The sequence below is a fragment of the Saccharomycopsis crataegensis genome, assembly GCF_037102585.1.
Source record: "Saccharomycopsis crataegensis DNA, jcf7180000000084, whole genome shotgun sequence".
Lineage (NCBI taxonomy): Eukaryota > Fungi > Ascomycota > Saccharomycetes > Ascoideales > Saccharomycopsidaceae > Saccharomycopsis > Saccharomycopsis crataegensis.
Genome location: NW_027043829.1, coordinates 2,320,179 through 2,336,262, shown reverse-complemented (window position 1 = coordinate 2,336,262; position 16,084 = coordinate 2,320,179). Strand labels below are relative to the sequence as shown.

The 16,084-nt window shown below is 37.9% G+C and overlaps 5 protein-coding genes across 5 annotated transcripts; 1 reads left to right on the top strand and 4 right to left on the bottom strand. All coding sequences in view use genetic code 12, as the record gives it.

Moving 5' to 3' along the window:
- Nucleotides 1-663: 663 nt before the first annotated feature.
- On the top strand, nt 664-3,225 carry DASC09_040280 (beta-glucosidase H; the record flags this gene model as incomplete). Its single annotated transcript, XM_064997627.1, has 1 exon — nt 664-3,225. The coding sequence occupies one exon, from the start codon at nt 664-666 to the stop codon at nt 3,223-3,225; it is 2,562 nt and encodes an 853-aa protein (XP_064853699.1).
- A 987-nt stretch (nt 3,226-4,212) lies between these two features.
- Nucleotides 4,213-7,005, bottom strand: DASC09_040270 (S9 family peptidase; the record flags this gene model as incomplete). The annotated part of the gene is made up of 1 exon (XM_064997626.1): nt 4,213-7,005. The coding sequence occupies one exon, from the start codon at nt 7,003-7,005 to the stop codon at nt 4,213-4,215; it is 2,793 nt and encodes a 930-aa protein (XP_064853698.1).
- A 452-nt stretch (nt 7,006-7,457) lies between these two features.
- Nucleotides 7,458-7,942, bottom strand: COA4 (Coa4p; the record flags this gene model as incomplete). Its single annotated transcript, XM_064997625.1, has 2 exons — nt 7,458-7,526; nt 7,712-7,942. 2 exons carry the CDS (start codon nt 7,940-7,942, stop codon nt 7,458-7,460), a joined length of 300 nt encoding a protein of 99 aa, XP_064853697.1.
- Nucleotides 7,943-8,567: 625 nt separating this feature from the next.
- Nucleotides 8,568-10,502, bottom strand: DASC09_040250 (Hsp70 family protein; the record flags this gene model as incomplete). Its single annotated transcript, XM_064997624.1, has 1 exon — nt 8,568-10,502. The coding sequence occupies one exon, from the start codon at nt 10,500-10,502 to the stop codon at nt 8,568-8,570; it is 1,935 nt and encodes a 644-aa protein (XP_064853696.1).
- Nucleotides 10,503-10,904: 402 nt separating this feature from the next.
- Nucleotides 10,905-15,041, bottom strand: DASC09_040240 (Sec31 protein; the record flags this gene model as incomplete). The annotated part of the gene is made up of 1 exon (XM_064997623.1): nt 10,905-15,041. The coding sequence occupies one exon, from the start codon at nt 15,039-15,041 to the stop codon at nt 10,905-10,907; it is 4,137 nt and encodes a 1,378-aa protein (XP_064853695.1).
- Between the last annotated feature and the right edge of the window lie 1,043 nt (nt 15,042-16,084).

Here is a 16,084-nt window from a genome sequence, read left to right as displayed (position 1 = left end):
AGTTTTCCAAAAAATAGTAAAGAAAAATAAATATTATTATTAATTACCAGCATTTTCTTCATATTAGGGAAAAGAGGCTACTATTGGTGGTTTTCTACTATCATTATATACATGATCTCAAAGTCAGGTCTTTGAAAAATCTTGGTGACGAGCTCACACAGTTTTGTGGGAACGCTTATCAGTAAATTTTCCGGAGTAATAGCAGATGCTTCAGACCCACAACGCATCCTAGCCTGCTATACTTTTGTATTCCAAAAAAAAACCATTAATACTATAATGGAAACCTAATTCTGTGGTTTAGTGTGTGGAAGCAGAAAATAAAAATGTACACCACAATCACAATTGTGGCTTACCGTAATACTATTTTTTTTTTTTTTTCAAAAATTCCAGGTGCAGTCAATAATCGAGCATTAAGTGTTTCGAACAAACATCAGCTAGCTCCAATCTCAATTGGTGTAATAATTTCACACGTTATTCCACAAACTAAGAGATCTCGAGCACAAGTCACACCTGTCTGTTGCAATGTATGCATATCTATTGCAAATGCAATGTTTTTTCGTATAATTTCACTGATATTTAAATTCGCCACGATGAACATAATTCTTGCTTTTGGTATCGATATCGATATTTCAATATATCATTACATAGCACAAGAGTTTGCAGATGAAACCTTTTTATCCAGGCTTAGAACTTTCGCCAGCCCAAATCGAAGACATTGATAGGGTGGTTGATAAGTTAACTTTAGATGAGAAGGCCAGCCTAATTGCTGGTGTTGATTTTTGGCATACTTTTCCCGTTCATGATACTGAAAGAAATATTGATATTCCTTCAATAAGATTGTCAGATGGTCCAAATGGTATCAGAGGCACAAAATTCTATAATAGTGTCCCCAGTGCCTGTTTTCCCAATGGGACCTCTTTGGGAGCGACCTTCAATAAGGAGATTCTCAATGAGTCTGGTAAGCTCATGGCCATTGAAGCAAAACATAAGGGTGCCCATGTAATTTTAGGCCCCACTGTTAACATTCAAAGAGGCCCAAATGGTGGAAGAGGATTCGAAAGCTTTAATGAAGATCCGACAGCATCTGGTATCATAGCTAGCGAAATAATTAAAGGTATTCAGTCGGAGAAAGTCATTGCTACCATCAAGCACTTTGTATGCAATGATTTTGAGCACGAAAGAAGAACCGTTAATGCAATTGTTAGTGAAAGAGCTTTACGTGAAGTCTACTTGAAGCCTTTTCAAATAGCTTTGAAAACCTCAAATCCATTTGCTTTGATGTCTTCTTACAACCGAGTCAACGGTGTTCACGTATCTCAAAGCTCTCATTTATTGATTGATATTCTCAGAAATGAATGGAATTATCAAGGTACAGTCACTAGTGATTGGTTTGGCACATATAACTTGCAGGAATCTATAAAGTATGGTGTAGACTTAGAAATGCCAGGAAAGCCACTAGTTAGGGATAAAAAACAGATTATTGACGGTGTTATTACCAAAGAAATCTCTTTGAAAGATTTGGATGATAGAGTTAGAAACGTTATTAAGTTGGTTTACAGAACCAGAGCGTCTGACATTCCTGAAAACGCTATTGAGGATGCTAGTAACAATACAAAGGAAACTTCTGAATTTTTAAGAAGGTTGGCTAATGAGGGTACAGTCCTACTAAAGAATGATGCTAACGTTCTACCATTGAGCACCAAAGACAAAATTGCGGTTGTGGGACCAAATGCCAAAGTTTTGAGCTTTAGTGGTGGAGGTTCAGCCTGTCTAAACCCATACTACGTTATCAATGCCTATGATGGAATTGCCAAGCGATACGGAAAAAAACCATTGTATAGCCTTGGCGCTTCCTCACATAATCTATTGCCAGAATTAGGTACAGTTTTGGAAAATAGTGCAATTGGAGCTAAAGGTTACAGAATTAAATATTATTATGACTTGGCTGATGCCAAATTGACCAATGAAAATTTTTTCCATCAAGATGATTTTGATGAGTCGTTTATCAGTTTTTTTGATTTTATCGAGACTACGAAGGCCAAGTTTTACGCTGTTATTGAAGCCGAATTTATCCCCGAGAAAGATGGTATTTATGATTTTGGTTTAGTTGTTAATGGCACTGGTCAATTGTTTATTGATGGCAAATTAGTCGTTGACAACAAAACAAAACAAACCCGTGGTGAACATTTTTTTGGTTATGGAACTGTGGAAGAAAGAGGCTCAATTAGTTTGTCCACAGGAAAAAAATACAAATTTAGAGTGGAATATGGGAGTGCTATCACTTCAACGTATCCTAGTGCTATTAATGAAAATGCACCAGGTGGAGGTCTCAACTTTGGCGCTACTATCAGAACTGATGAAGAGGAGGAAATAAAGAAAACTGTTGAAATTGCGAAGAAGGTTGATAAGGTTGTTGTTATTGTTGGGTTATCAAAGGAATGGGAATCTGAAGGTTTTGACAGAAAAGATTTGAAATACCCTGGAAGAACAAATGATTTGATTTTTGCCCTTGCCAAGGTTAATCCAAATATTGTTGTTGTTAATCAAAGTGGAACGCCAATGGAGACTCCTTGGATTGATAATGTTAATGGTTTTGTTCAATCTTGGTATAACGGTATTGAATTGGGTAACTCCTTGGCTGACATATTATTTGGAGATGTAAATCCGAGTGGTAAATTATCATTAACAATTCCAAAAAAATTCGAAGACAACCCGGCTTATTTGAATTTTACATCTGACTTTGGCGATTCCGTTTATGGTGAAGATATTTTTGTTGGATACAAATATTATGAAAAATTGAATAAAGAAGTCTCATTTCCATATGGTTATGGGCTATCCTACACTACTTTTGAATTTAGTTCTCTAAAAGTTGAGTCAGACTGGGAAGCTAATCAGCTTAATATTGCTTTGTTGGTTGAAAATACAGGTTCCTTGGATGGTAGTGAGGTGATCCAAGTCTATATATCTGCTGTCACAGGATCCTCTATTAGAAGACCCATTAAAGAATTGAAGGACTTCACGAAAGAGTTTATCAGAAAAGGAGAAAGTAAAAAGATTACTTTGACCACTGATTTGAAAACTGCTTTGTCTATTTGGGACAATCATAAAGCCAAATGGTTTATTGAAAAAGGAAACTATCGAGTTCTAGTTGGAAATAGTTCCAATAATGTTCCGCTTTCGGGTTCAATTGAAATTGCAGAAAACTACTGGTGGTCTGGTTTGTAAAATCAATTATTGTGTTTTAAATAAAGGTAATTATTCTTTTAAAGTTTCCCAGAATTTTTTCTAGTTTATGTACTGTAATTATACAGCAATTTCATTTTTTATTCATACCAACCACCGGAAATGTTCAAATGACCTTCGTTGAATGAATTGTATAATCACGGCTCGCAGAGGTTCTAAATAACATGCAAGCCGGGCATTTCATGCCGGTCTTTCTAATAGATAAGTAAAATACTATAACTTTCTCACAACCTCACACTCCTTGCTTTAAGAATTAATCACATCACCGGTAAAAAACTCAACAATCAAGATTATTAAGGAAAAAAGGTGCAATGTGAAAATATGAGATGAAGTCACTAGTGAATTACCCATCACTAGGAGCTTCATGAACTGAGATGGAGGTCTTTGTTGAGGGGTTTTGGCACTATATCTCAAATACTAAGTATTTTCAATGTAGTGACCATCAGAATTCTGGGGGGATAATAAAGATAAAAATAATAAAAATCAATAGAATGCTTACGTAATGAGTTACGTAATCACATACCGTAATAATTATTTCAAGACATTAAGATTTCAAGTTGGTTTCGTGGTCTAGTTGGTTATGGCATCTGCTTAACACGCAGAACGTCCCCAGTTCGATCCTGGGCGAAATCAATTTTTTTGAGTTTTAATTTTTTGCTCAAATCATGATCATAATCTCATGTTCTCAATGGTGGTAACTCAGACTAAACAAGAACACAATCACTAAAAATAAATGACAGCACTTTTAAATTGAGTGAGAGGGGCACTAATGATAATTTACGATAATAAGTTCAATGAAACAAAAAATATTATAAAAGCATTCAATCTATAAACTAATTAAAAAAAAACAGAGTTTCTTTGCTTTTTTACCCGTACAAAAATACTGGGATAATGAAAGAGACTCAAGTAGAAGAGGAAGAAAGAGAGAAAAAGAAAGAAAGAAAAGAAAGGAAACGTGTGAGCGAAATTTCAACCACTCAACTTATCCAAAGAGCCATTGAAGGCATCATTGAACCAGTTGAACAACTTGTCATAAATAATTGTGTTAGCATTATGATAGTAAATACTGTGATCACTATCAGGGAAAATTTTCATATCAAAGTTCTCAACGCCAGCCAAATTCAACTTATCCAAAAGTGCATAGGTGTTTTGGATATGAACGTTATCATCACCAGTACCATGCATGATCAAGAATCTCTTCTTTTGCTTGAAGTTTTCAAATTTGAAGTCATCACTAGAACCAACAGTAGCAAACTTGTAGCCTTCATGATCGTGTTCTGGAGTGTTAATATAACGTTCGGTATAAATAGAGTCATAAAGTCGCCAATCGGTAACAGGAGCAACAGCAGCACCGTACTTGAATACCTGTTCAGTGTCCATTTCAAGAAGTTTCAATGTGACAAAACCAGAGTAAGACCAACCCCAACCAACTGTACGATCAGCATCAACGTAGTCATTTTCAGCAATATACTTTTTGGTAGCAGCGATAATATCTGGAGCTTCCCATTCACCAATAGCATTACGAGCCCATTTCTTGAAGTTCCATCCCTTGGAATCGGTACCTCTTGGATCAATGAGTAAAACAATAGCGTCAAGGGACGACGAAACCACTTCGGAGAATCCAACACCATATTTGGCTTCCACACGTTGAGAGCCTGGACCACCATAGTAGTTAACAAGAAGTGGATATTTCTTTTTAGGATCAAAGTTTTGTGGCTTAGTTTCAAGAACATTCACAGAGACTTTGTTGACTACATCAACTTCAATTTCAAGGTATTGTTTTGATGGAACTGCATATTCAGTATGGGCTTTGTCCGCACTAGAAGTATCAGTGATAGATTTAATATCAGTGAAATATTGGGAGTTTTCAGCATGGAGGTCCACAATCTTTTGGGTTGGCATACGGGGTCCCTTGTAATTTAAACTAAGATATTTGGAATTAGGAGAAAATGAGGCTTCATAGTAACCGAGCTCTTCGTCGTTAGTCAAAGCAGTAAGTTCTGCACTGGAATCAAGGAGCACAGAATATAGGTGAGAAGACATTGAAGATTGTTTTGTTGATGTAAAATACAAGATATTTTTATCATAGTCAAATGCCAAATGAGAAGTCTTGTCATCAAAATCACCTTGTGAGAGCACAATAGAAGGAGAAGAAGAGGAAGATTTGAAATATGCGAGATGAGAGAAACCGTTCTTGTCAACAATAATATCAACATAGCCATCGGTATCACGACCAGTATTAGGATTAGCCGGAATTACCACAACATGAGTCTTGTCAATCCAGCCGCCAAATTCTTTAACAGCATCAACTTTTCTGACAACTTTAGACGATCCAGATTTGTGATCGTACAAGCGGTAATGTAAAATGTTGGATTCTCTGTCAGACTGTTTGCAAATAAAGTCATTGTCATTAAGCCAAAAAACGTCGTATACGATATAATCTTTACCAAGAGCTTGTCCATCGTTATCACTGTGATCAAGAAGATGTTTTTCATCGTTTTCAATGTTATAATTGAACACATCAAGAATCGGGTTAGAGTAGCCTGGCTTTGGGTACTTAATTGGTTTATGAGTTGGATATTTCGAATCAACATTCTTGGTGTAATAGTCGATTTCATAGACTGGAACATTGGTATCATTAGTCTTGACAAAAACAAAGTTCTTTTCATTTGGTGACCACCAAAGTAAACGATCAGAGGCAGTGACTTCCTCTTCATAAACCCAATCTGGTTTGCCATTGAAAATGTTTTCACCACCATCATTAGTAACTTGGGTAATTTTTCCAGTAGCCATAGTTTTAAGATAAATGTTGTTTTGGTAAACAAAAGAAATGTAGTTGTAGTTAGGTGACCATTGTGCAAAACTAATCTTTGGGATAACTTCTTTACCACTATCATTAATTGTGTACAATGGCTGGAAGTTTTGTGAAGCAACATCGTAAATGAAAAAATGACTGAATCTTGAATGTCTCCATTGGACTTCTTCGTTAGTGGTAACAATAACTGTTTTCAAGTCAAAAGTTGGATAAATGGAAAAGACACGGTAAGAAGTTGACTCATAGGTGAATTTTCTTGGGACAATAGTTTTAGAAAATTCAGAATCGCTGATTTTTTTAGCGACAAAATTTTCTTTAGTTAAACCGTAATAAAGGCCTTCATCATCCGAAGACTTGTGACTGGAAGGTGGATCAATGAAATGGTAATTATTATCAAATACAAAAAACTTCCCACTGCGGTAAGCGGATAAGTCAAGTGTTTGAAGACCAGAAAAAGAAGCGACAACATCATTCGATGATGATGATGATGATGATGATGATGATGATGATGATGATGATGATGTTGTTGTTGTTGTTTTTGTTGCTATGGCTGTGTTATTATTATTGATTCCGAAGGCAGTGGCAGTGTCATAACCTTTATACGCGCTCTCTGGACTCAGGTGCCTTGGGAGCCTTGAGTAAGTAAGAAGGGCTGTAAGCCATACCACTAATACAAGTCCAGTGATAGTGTATATGCTTCTTTTGGTTATTGGCTTTGGATAGTTTTCATATTTTGGTTCGTCTTCCAAAAAGCCATTTTCTGGATCATCGGCGAATGGGTTTTCTGAAGAGTTGGCTCTAGAGCGCGTTTTTGGATTTAATGACCCACGGGCATTATTGTAGGCAAATTGGTTGATATATTCGAGCTCATTAGTTAACGAACTACTAGATGATGATCTTGAATGCAAACCTCTTTCGAGATCATCGGCAATCATGGTGTCAGGCATGGTTGAAATATGGAATATTGAATATTAGTTTCAGCCTGTGAGAAAAAAAAAAAGAAGCTGAAAATAGAGGATGATTATCCAAGGATCACTATAAGCCACTGAGGGATCCTGATCTATTATATATAAGGTGTTTTCACGAAGGTTGATAATACGGATTATTCCTATTTCCAAGGATCCTTAAATTTAGCAGGAATGTTTGCCTAAATTCCGGGGACCCATCACTTAAGGATACCGAGGGTGAAAATGTTACCAATGGCCACGTGAAAAAAGTGCAGCCGAGGGTGCATACCGCCAAAAAGGCCTCGACAATCCATGGGAATGTAGGGAGTCAACAACGGCACACTTGGATTTATTGCTATATAGGATATTTACAGGATACCTAAAGGGAATGTCCATAGATAAAGCTCGTTGGTATTGTGCTACCAATGTCTTAGTGAATTTGCCGCATGGTTTTAGTAGTCCTTTGTATGCGTTCTTTCATCGTTATTGTGCTGTTTCCAGCAATTGCGGAATACCTCCATCTATATTTAGGTTGGCCCTGTCAGTAACTATTGCCTCCAAAAGTAAAAATGGTGCTTAATATCTCCTTTTTCAAGAAAAATTATACTGCCCTTTTATGCAATTACAACAAAAATATTAGGCAGAATTTACTTCACAACTTTAGGTGAAGACAAAAAAAAAAGGATCAAATCATAAGTATACTCACCTCTTTGGTACATTGTCTCCAGTCTCGTTTATCAGCGTAACATATCTGCAAATCGAAATTTTCTTTTGCACAGCCGGTTTTGATAATTCTTTTATCCCACTCGTCGGGTTCATCATCATCATCGGGCTCATTACCATTTTCTTGCTCATCTTGTTCAATATTTCTCTCTTGGATATGGCTACCTTGTGAAATTTCTTTCTGCACATTGATGTTATCCTTCTTCGCTACCATTGTAAGGATACTGTAATTTATTGCTGGAAATATGGCAAACGATCAATACCAATGCTGGATAAGGACTAAGGTATGGTCACTGGTTTGTGGGGCCCCCATAAAATTCCTTGAAGAAAATAGACCGGGTAACATAATGAAAATCTTAAAAGGATCTCTTCAGAATGTAGGGAGTAGCATTATTACCTAATTTATAAATCACGAAGATGGGCTATATGCTTAATCAAGGTTCGATTTCTAGATAAGAGTCTTATGTGGATTCTTTCTTTTGGTTTTGAAATATGAAAAATTCCCTTAAATGTTGCTCATTTGAATTCTTTAACGCAGTAATAAATAGTATTCTATGTTTATTTATTGCCACCAACTTTTATGGGACCCCATATAAATAGAGTACAGAAAATTATAGACCAATATCTCATAATTCATATATCATGCTTTGAAACCCATAATTGCTTTGCCTTACCTCACGAAATTCTACAGAAAAAATAAAAAATAACACAAAATACATATTTACAGAGCTTTATATAACAAAAATTTCTTGACAATCAAGCCATTAGGAGAAAATATAACAATAAACTTTAAATACAAAATTGGAATTAACCATCATAACGCATTAAAACCCAAGTCCTTAGTTCTTTTGTTCTTCACTGTTGTTCTTGGCTTGGTCTTCGTACAATTTCTTGAAAACTTCCATAGATTCCTTGGTCAATTCTTCAGTCTTGGTTTTCAATTCTTGGGAATCAACTTCTTCACCGCTTTGAGCCTTGGCAACGTTTTCTCTGATAGCAGAGATCTTTTCCTTAAGGGACTTAACTTCTGGAGATTCCATGTCCAATTTGTCCTTGAATTCGTTCAATGACTTTTCGGTGTCGTTAGCTCTTTGGTCAGCACTGTTAGCGATTTCAATAGCTTCCTTTCTGGCCTTATCTTGTTCCTTGAACTTTTCAGCATCGTTAACCATCTTTTCAATTTCGGCATCAGACAAACCGGAAGAACCGGCAACAGTAATAGAAGCATCCTTGTTAGAAGCCTTATCTCTAGCAGAAACGTTGATGATACCATCGGCATCAATGTCGAAGGTAACTTCAATTTGTGGAACACCCTTTGGAGCTGGTGGGATACCGCTCAAGGTAAAGTTACCAATCAATTTGTTGTCTCTGACCAATTCTCTTTCACCTTGGAAAACTCTGATTTCAACAGAAGTTTGACCTTCAGCAGCAGTAGAGAAGACTTGAGACTTCTTGGTTGGGATAGTAGTGTTTCTTGGAATTAATCTAGTGAAGACACCACCCAAGGTTTCAATACCGAGGGACAATGGGGTAACATCCAACAACAAGACATCAGTAACTTCACCGGCCAAGACAGCACCTTGAATAGCAGCACCAATGGCGACAGCTTCATCTGGGTTAACGGCCTTAGATGGTTCCTTGTTGAAGATGGACTTAACAGTTTCCATAACCTTTGGCATTCTGGACATACCACCAACCAAAATAACTTCGTTAACGTCAGAGGTGGAAAGACCAGCATCCTTAAGAGCCTTGTTACATGGAGAAACGGTCTTCTTGATCAAACCGTCAACCAAACCTTCGAATTGAGATCTGGTGATCTTCAAGTTGATGTGCTTTGGACCAGAAGCGTCGGCAGTAATAAATGGCAAGTTAACTTCGGTTTGCTTGGTAGAAGACAATTCAATCTTGGCCTTTTCAGAAGCTTCTCTGATTCTTTGGATAGCCATTCTGTCTTTTTCCAAGTTGATACCACTTTCCTTCTTGAATTGTTCAACAATAAATCTAACCAAAGAAATGTCGAAATCTTCACCACCCAAGTGAGTGTCACCGTTAGTGGACTTAACTTCAAAGACACCATTGTCAATGTCCAAGATGGAGATATCGAAAGTACCACCACCCAAATCGAAGACAGCGACAACCTTAGCGTCGGACTTTTCCAAACCGTAAGCCAAAGCAGCAGCAGTTGGTTCGTTAACAACTCTCAAAACATTCAAACCAACAATTTGACCAGCATCCTTAGTGGCTTGTCTTTGAGCATCATTAAAGTAAGCTGGGACGGTAACAACGGCGTTGTTGGCAGACTTACCCAAGTAGGCGTCAGCGGTTTCCTTCATCTTGTTCAAAACGAAACCACCAATTTGGGCTGGGGAGTACTTTTCACCTCTAGCTTCCAACCAAGCGTCACCGTTAGAGTGCTTGACAATCTTGTATGGAACTTGGTTGATATCTTTTTGGACTTCGGCATCTTCGAATCTTCTACCAATAAGACGCTTGGTAGCAAACAAGGTGTTTTCTGGGTTAACAACAGCTTGACGCTTAGCTGGAATACCAACTAATCTTTCACCATCCTTGGTGAAAGCAACGACAGATGGAGTAGTTCTGGAACCTTCAGCGTTTTCAATGATCTTTGGAACCTTACCTTCCATAACAGCGACAGCTGAGTTGGTGGTACCCAAATCGATACCAATGACGGTACCCTTGACCTTTTCAGAGTTGAATCTCTTGGAGGTGTGTTGCAAGAACTTGCTTTGTTGCTTGACTGCTCTTGAGAACATTATGAATTGAAACTAATTACAAGTAAGTTTAGTAGAGTGATGTACTTCGTGAACCAGGAGTTCAGTTTGTGAAGAGAAAATGGGGAAATATCAATGGCAAATAAATTCACCCAGAAAATTTTTCGTCTTTTAAGTCATAGCCGGGTCACCCGCATAACCTGCCAGAAAGTTCGACGCATTGGTACGCACGTATCACGAATGTATAAGCAAGCCACCGTTTTATTTATCAATTATATGTTGAAGCAAAACACAACTTCATTCTAATGATAAATAATATGATAATAACACATATATAATAAAAATAAAAAGGTAGGTTAATAATAATAATAATAAAAAAGATCTTTTAAATAGAAAAAAAAAATGAGCATGCAAAACTCAATATTCAACAAGTCTCTCTATTTTTCACATACTGTCCGTAGCCTCAACCATATCAATCAAACGCTTAACACCAACTAGCCATTGTCCGGATTCGGCACCAAAGTTAGTGCCAATTTCCAAATGAGCACCGTGGGCGCCAGCATAATCCTTGCCACTCAAACTAGTTGCCAATTGCTTCAATAAGTCAATAGTACCAGTACTTAATAATTCTCCGTTGTTTAAGTGTTCAAACAAAATGTTCAAACGCTTTTCGGTATCAACAATCTTCTTAGTATATTTGGCAGGGATCTTTGGTTTAACAGCAGAAAGTTCATCATTCAAAATTTGAAATATTGGCTGGGCTTCTGGTGGAATATGAGATCTGTCACCAGTAGGATATTTTGGCTTGGCCGGCGCGGCTGGCACTGGGGCAGTTGTAACCGACTTTGGTGGCGGTGGAACAGCGGATTGCTGGGCAAGAGATTGAGCAGCAGTTGGTGGTACAGCATTCATCATAGGCGGAGGAGCGCTGTGTGTATTAGTTTGTGGAGGAACGCCATATGGATTGGCATTTCTACCTCCCATTGGTGGAGCACCAAATGATGGAGCACCACTTAGAGCTCTGTTAGCCTGCGCAGGCGGAGTGCCAAATGGAGAGGCAGCACCGAGACCTGTAAATTGTGATGGTGGAGGTGGAGCGTATGGATTAACAGGTTGAGGAGACATCATACCATTATTAGGCTGTTGACCACCTGTTGGTGGAATACTAACGCTCAGAACTTGTGGGGCATACTTACCATTCACAGCCGGTTGTGGTGAGCTCAAATTAGCGGTGGATACTTTTGGAGAGCTAAAGTTCTTTTTCATTGGTGGTGGACCGGAGACTGAGAAAGATGAAGTTCTAGAAAATGGAGGTTGGTTACCAATGGCTGGACTTTGTGGTGGTGGAGTAGCACTAAATGGTTGAGCCACATTAACTGGGGCAGCCTTCTTCTTGAACTTACTAGTAACATTAGCAAAAGTATCTGGCAAATCATTCCAACCTTCATGCCCATCCTTCTTGTCCGTAGATGGATTTTGGGAAGTTGAACCACGAGGAGGAGCGTTAAGAGGAGGGGCCTGACCAAACTGTGGGGCATTAGAGTTTATTATACCTGGTGCATAATTGCTATTGGTTGGTTGAGCCGGAGTATACAAGTTGTTAGGGGCGCCAAATGCTGGATTCGCAGGCTGGAAAGGTTGCTGGGAAGGTGGCAAACCAAAGGCGTTACCTGTCAGCACTGGTTGTGGAGCAATGTATTTAGAGCGAGTAGACTTTTTGGCGGCTCCTAAGTTATTGCTCTTCACACCAATACCATTGATTGGAGGTGGAGCAGTAGCGGCAGCAGTTTGCACAGGAGGAACCGTTGGCAATTTGCTAAGAGCTGGTGAACCATATGGATTAGAAGCAGCTGTGGCTGTTGGTCCATATTTGCTAGCTGCTGGTGAACCATATTTGTTTACAACTGGTGAAGCATATTTATTACCTCCTCTGATAGTTCTGGTAGCGCTGGCCGTGGCGGTGGCAACTGGAGTTGGTTTGGCGGTGGCCCTGCATATTCTCGCTTTTCCAAGTTCAACATCACTTAAATCATTTGGCAAGATATTCAACAATTTTTCCATTACAGTAAAATCACCATGATTGTCACCAATATTCTTGATGTAATCAAGGAAAACCTTGACCAATTTTGAATATTTGTCAGAATTTGGAAATTCACCGGCAATGCCTAATGACTTCTTAAAAATCAAAACCTTGATAATCAAATCATCCAATAATTTGTAGTAAATATCCAATAAAGACTTCTTCTTAGCATCTTCAGAGTCTACCTTAGTATTAACAATGTCCTTTTCCTTGTCTTCAAGCTCCTTTAACCAGATTTCACTAATCTTATCTAATGAGCCACCAACAAAATACAATAAGATAGCATTATCTCTTGAGCCAGATTCATATACTCTAGTACCCAACTCAGTTATTTTAGAATTAAATTTGGCTTCATCTTTGATGTAAGTGGAAATACCAAGTGCAATTTCCTGCCAGTTATCAACAGAACCATTGGAGATCAAGTCATTAATAGAATCTTCACTGGTTTCAGAACCTGCGCCCGAAACTTGTGGAAAGAAATTAGAAGTGGAATACAATAATCTGGCTAAGCTGTCTTTCTTTTTTTCGATATTGTTTTCAAAGTAGTAGCCCAAAACTTTTTGCTTCAATTTTTCGTCACCAGAACTTAAGGCAATTATTAATGCTTCAACAATCTTTTCATGTTCTAACGATAATTCAATTGATTCACTGAATTTACCAGCCAAAATTAACTTTTTCAACTCAGTCACAGTTTCATCATCAGATTTGCTAAAAAGTTCAAACGAGCCCGTTGGCTTGAACACCTTTGTAGTTAAGACTTCCTTTGATTCTTCAGCCAAATTATTGAAAAAGCTGTCATCATCATTATCAGATTTAATATCATTGGCAGATGAATTGTCAGATTCCTTGTCGTCGTCCTTTTTATCAACAGTTTGCAGTTGGCTTGAAACGTACTTGGCCAATAACTTCTTCTTATCTCCGCTTAAAGATTTTAATTCATCCAATAATTTCCAGTCAAAAGATTCTTCACCAGATGATCTTTCTTTGATGATTTCTTTTGCCTTTGATTCATCGTCAGATAAGATGCTTGATAATTTCTCAAGATTGGCAGCACCTTCAGTATTATCAAATTTGACAGAAGTAATCTCTACAACTGAAGATTCGGTTTTATCTTCGTTTATCACGGTTTTAACACACACCAATTTACCACCAAAAGCAAAAGAAACAGAAACTGGTCTAGCTAACCATTTTGGTGCCTTCTTGATGAAAATTTCTGGTTTAGCTTCTTCTTTAACTTCATCGTCAGCAGCTAAGCTGTCTTCTGTAGATATTTGATTCCAGAAATCGGTTTCACTGGTCTCTTTATTGGCCTGAGTGGCTTGCTTAGACTTGACATCAGCGCTAGAGTCTTCTTCTGGTTGATTGCTGCTAGTATCTTGCAAGGTTTGGAGCGTAACTTTGCCATCGAAAGTAGCACTGGCAAAATATTCTGGGTTCTTGCCAGCAAATCTTGTCTTGAAAATCCAATCAGAGGAAGAGTTATAACCAATTGCATTAATGGTTGAGGTCTTTGGATGTGATGGATAAGATGCTAATTTCTCACCAGTCTTAGTATCCCATAAGAAAGTGTTGGAATCTTTACCAGAAGTCAATAAGAATCCGCTGTCTTGAGACAACCAATCAATGGATAAAATACCCTTTGAATGACCTTCATGGAATTGCGGGTTTGAGTTGAACTCTTTTGGACCAGCGTAAATACATTCAGGAGATTTTGCGAATCTCAAATCCCATTGGAGAACGACAGGTAAACTATCCAAATCTGAAGAAGTGATTAATTTAGTAGATTGAGTTGGGTGCCATGCAACACTGGACAAATTTGCTCTAATGTTACCAGCATTGGTGTTGGCTGTGTAAGATAAATTTAATACCTTTCTTTTTGATTTCAAGTCCCAGATAGAAGTGATCCCATTGGTGGAAGATGAGGCAAAAATGTGCGAAACAACATGATTCCATGATAAAGAACTTATTTCCTCGATAGTTCCTTTCTTAACAGCAGAGCCCGCATTTGGGTTACCATTTTTTGACGTGTATGATTCACCAGTTGGGGTCATTGGGTCTGCTGTTAATTTGTTGGTATCCCATATGAAAATTTCTGAGTTTGAAGATCCAGATAAAAGAATATTGTTCTTGGTACGGTTAAATGCCAAACTTTTCACGGCAGAGCTATGGTTTGTGGCGGTGTGCAACACAGCTTTGTCATTATTCTGTTTATTGATTAAAGATTCGCCATCCCAGAATTGCACTGATCCGTTTTCCAAACCCCCAACGAGCAATTTGTTGTCAGCAGACCATGTCAAGTCGTATAATTTAGAGTCAATTTCCACAGAGTTTATAGGAGTTGTCTTATTCTTGTTGTTGAATGCAGACCATATTTCCAATTTGGATGAGTCTGAAAAATCAACATCAATAGCTCCAGCAACATTGGCGGTTGCCAAGTAGGGCAAGTTGTGATTGGAGATCGCAAAAGTTGCGGTGCGATCTATGTTCAATAACTTCACCATGATTTCTCCGGCTGATTGAGATAGCTGAGTCAATCGCTGATGAGTTGTTCAGTAACAAAAACGTGTTATTGCTAGTGTCTATATTTGAATCTCCACTGCTTTTTTTTTCGTCTTTGATTTCAACTGTTTTCACACGTATCAAAAAAATTAGGCGGGTATCACGGGTGCTGCACCCCTTGATGTGTGGACCAAAGAGAAAACTGCATTCAATTCTCAACATGAGCAGCCGTGGTCCATTCGTTCTCCGTATTTTTTTTTCTCCTATCCCGACATGTAAATTGACGCTTGCCGAAGATTCTCTGTGATGTCTCTTCTTCTTCTTTCTCTGTGCTTTTTTTGCCATTATTATGGTAGTGATTTCATGATGTTAGCAAACGACCTTACATCATGTCACGTTCAAAATGTTCCTGTATAAATACAGATATCTTACAATGCTTTATTGCTCCAAGGCTCTAACAATAGTATTACAAAAGTATCTCAATGCCTGCAATAAAATGCTGTTGTGACGTGCTAGTATGAAAATAAAAATCACATGATCAACTTGACAGCCACAACCTCTAGTATGCTCTGTAATTTGCAACTCAACTTATACCATCCTCATGAACGTTCGACACACTTAAATTTTACGGTGATTAAATACACTTTAAAGCTTTTCGGGGCTGGCGGTTGTTTAAATCAAGAGTTTCAGCAATATAATAGGCTATGCCATTTCAAATGCATTCCCTTTGAAGCTGTTTACTATATCTGTAGCCAAACATGCATTAATATTCGACCACGAATCAAAATAATGAGTGGAGTTTTTCAAAATTGACTGCTAGTGTATAAAATAATAGTTCCGGTTTTTTTCGTTGTGAAAGGGTCAAAAACGGCAGTGGGGTTGCGTAAACATACATCCGGGTAATGAGCTTGCATTTTTGTGGACCTTTCAAAAATTCACTTTTCGTATTATTAATGATAGCTTCGGGTCATCTTGAACATCATATATTAAAATTCCCCGTTGATTGAATTTTTTTATTATCCATAGTAATTACATCCTGTGTCAA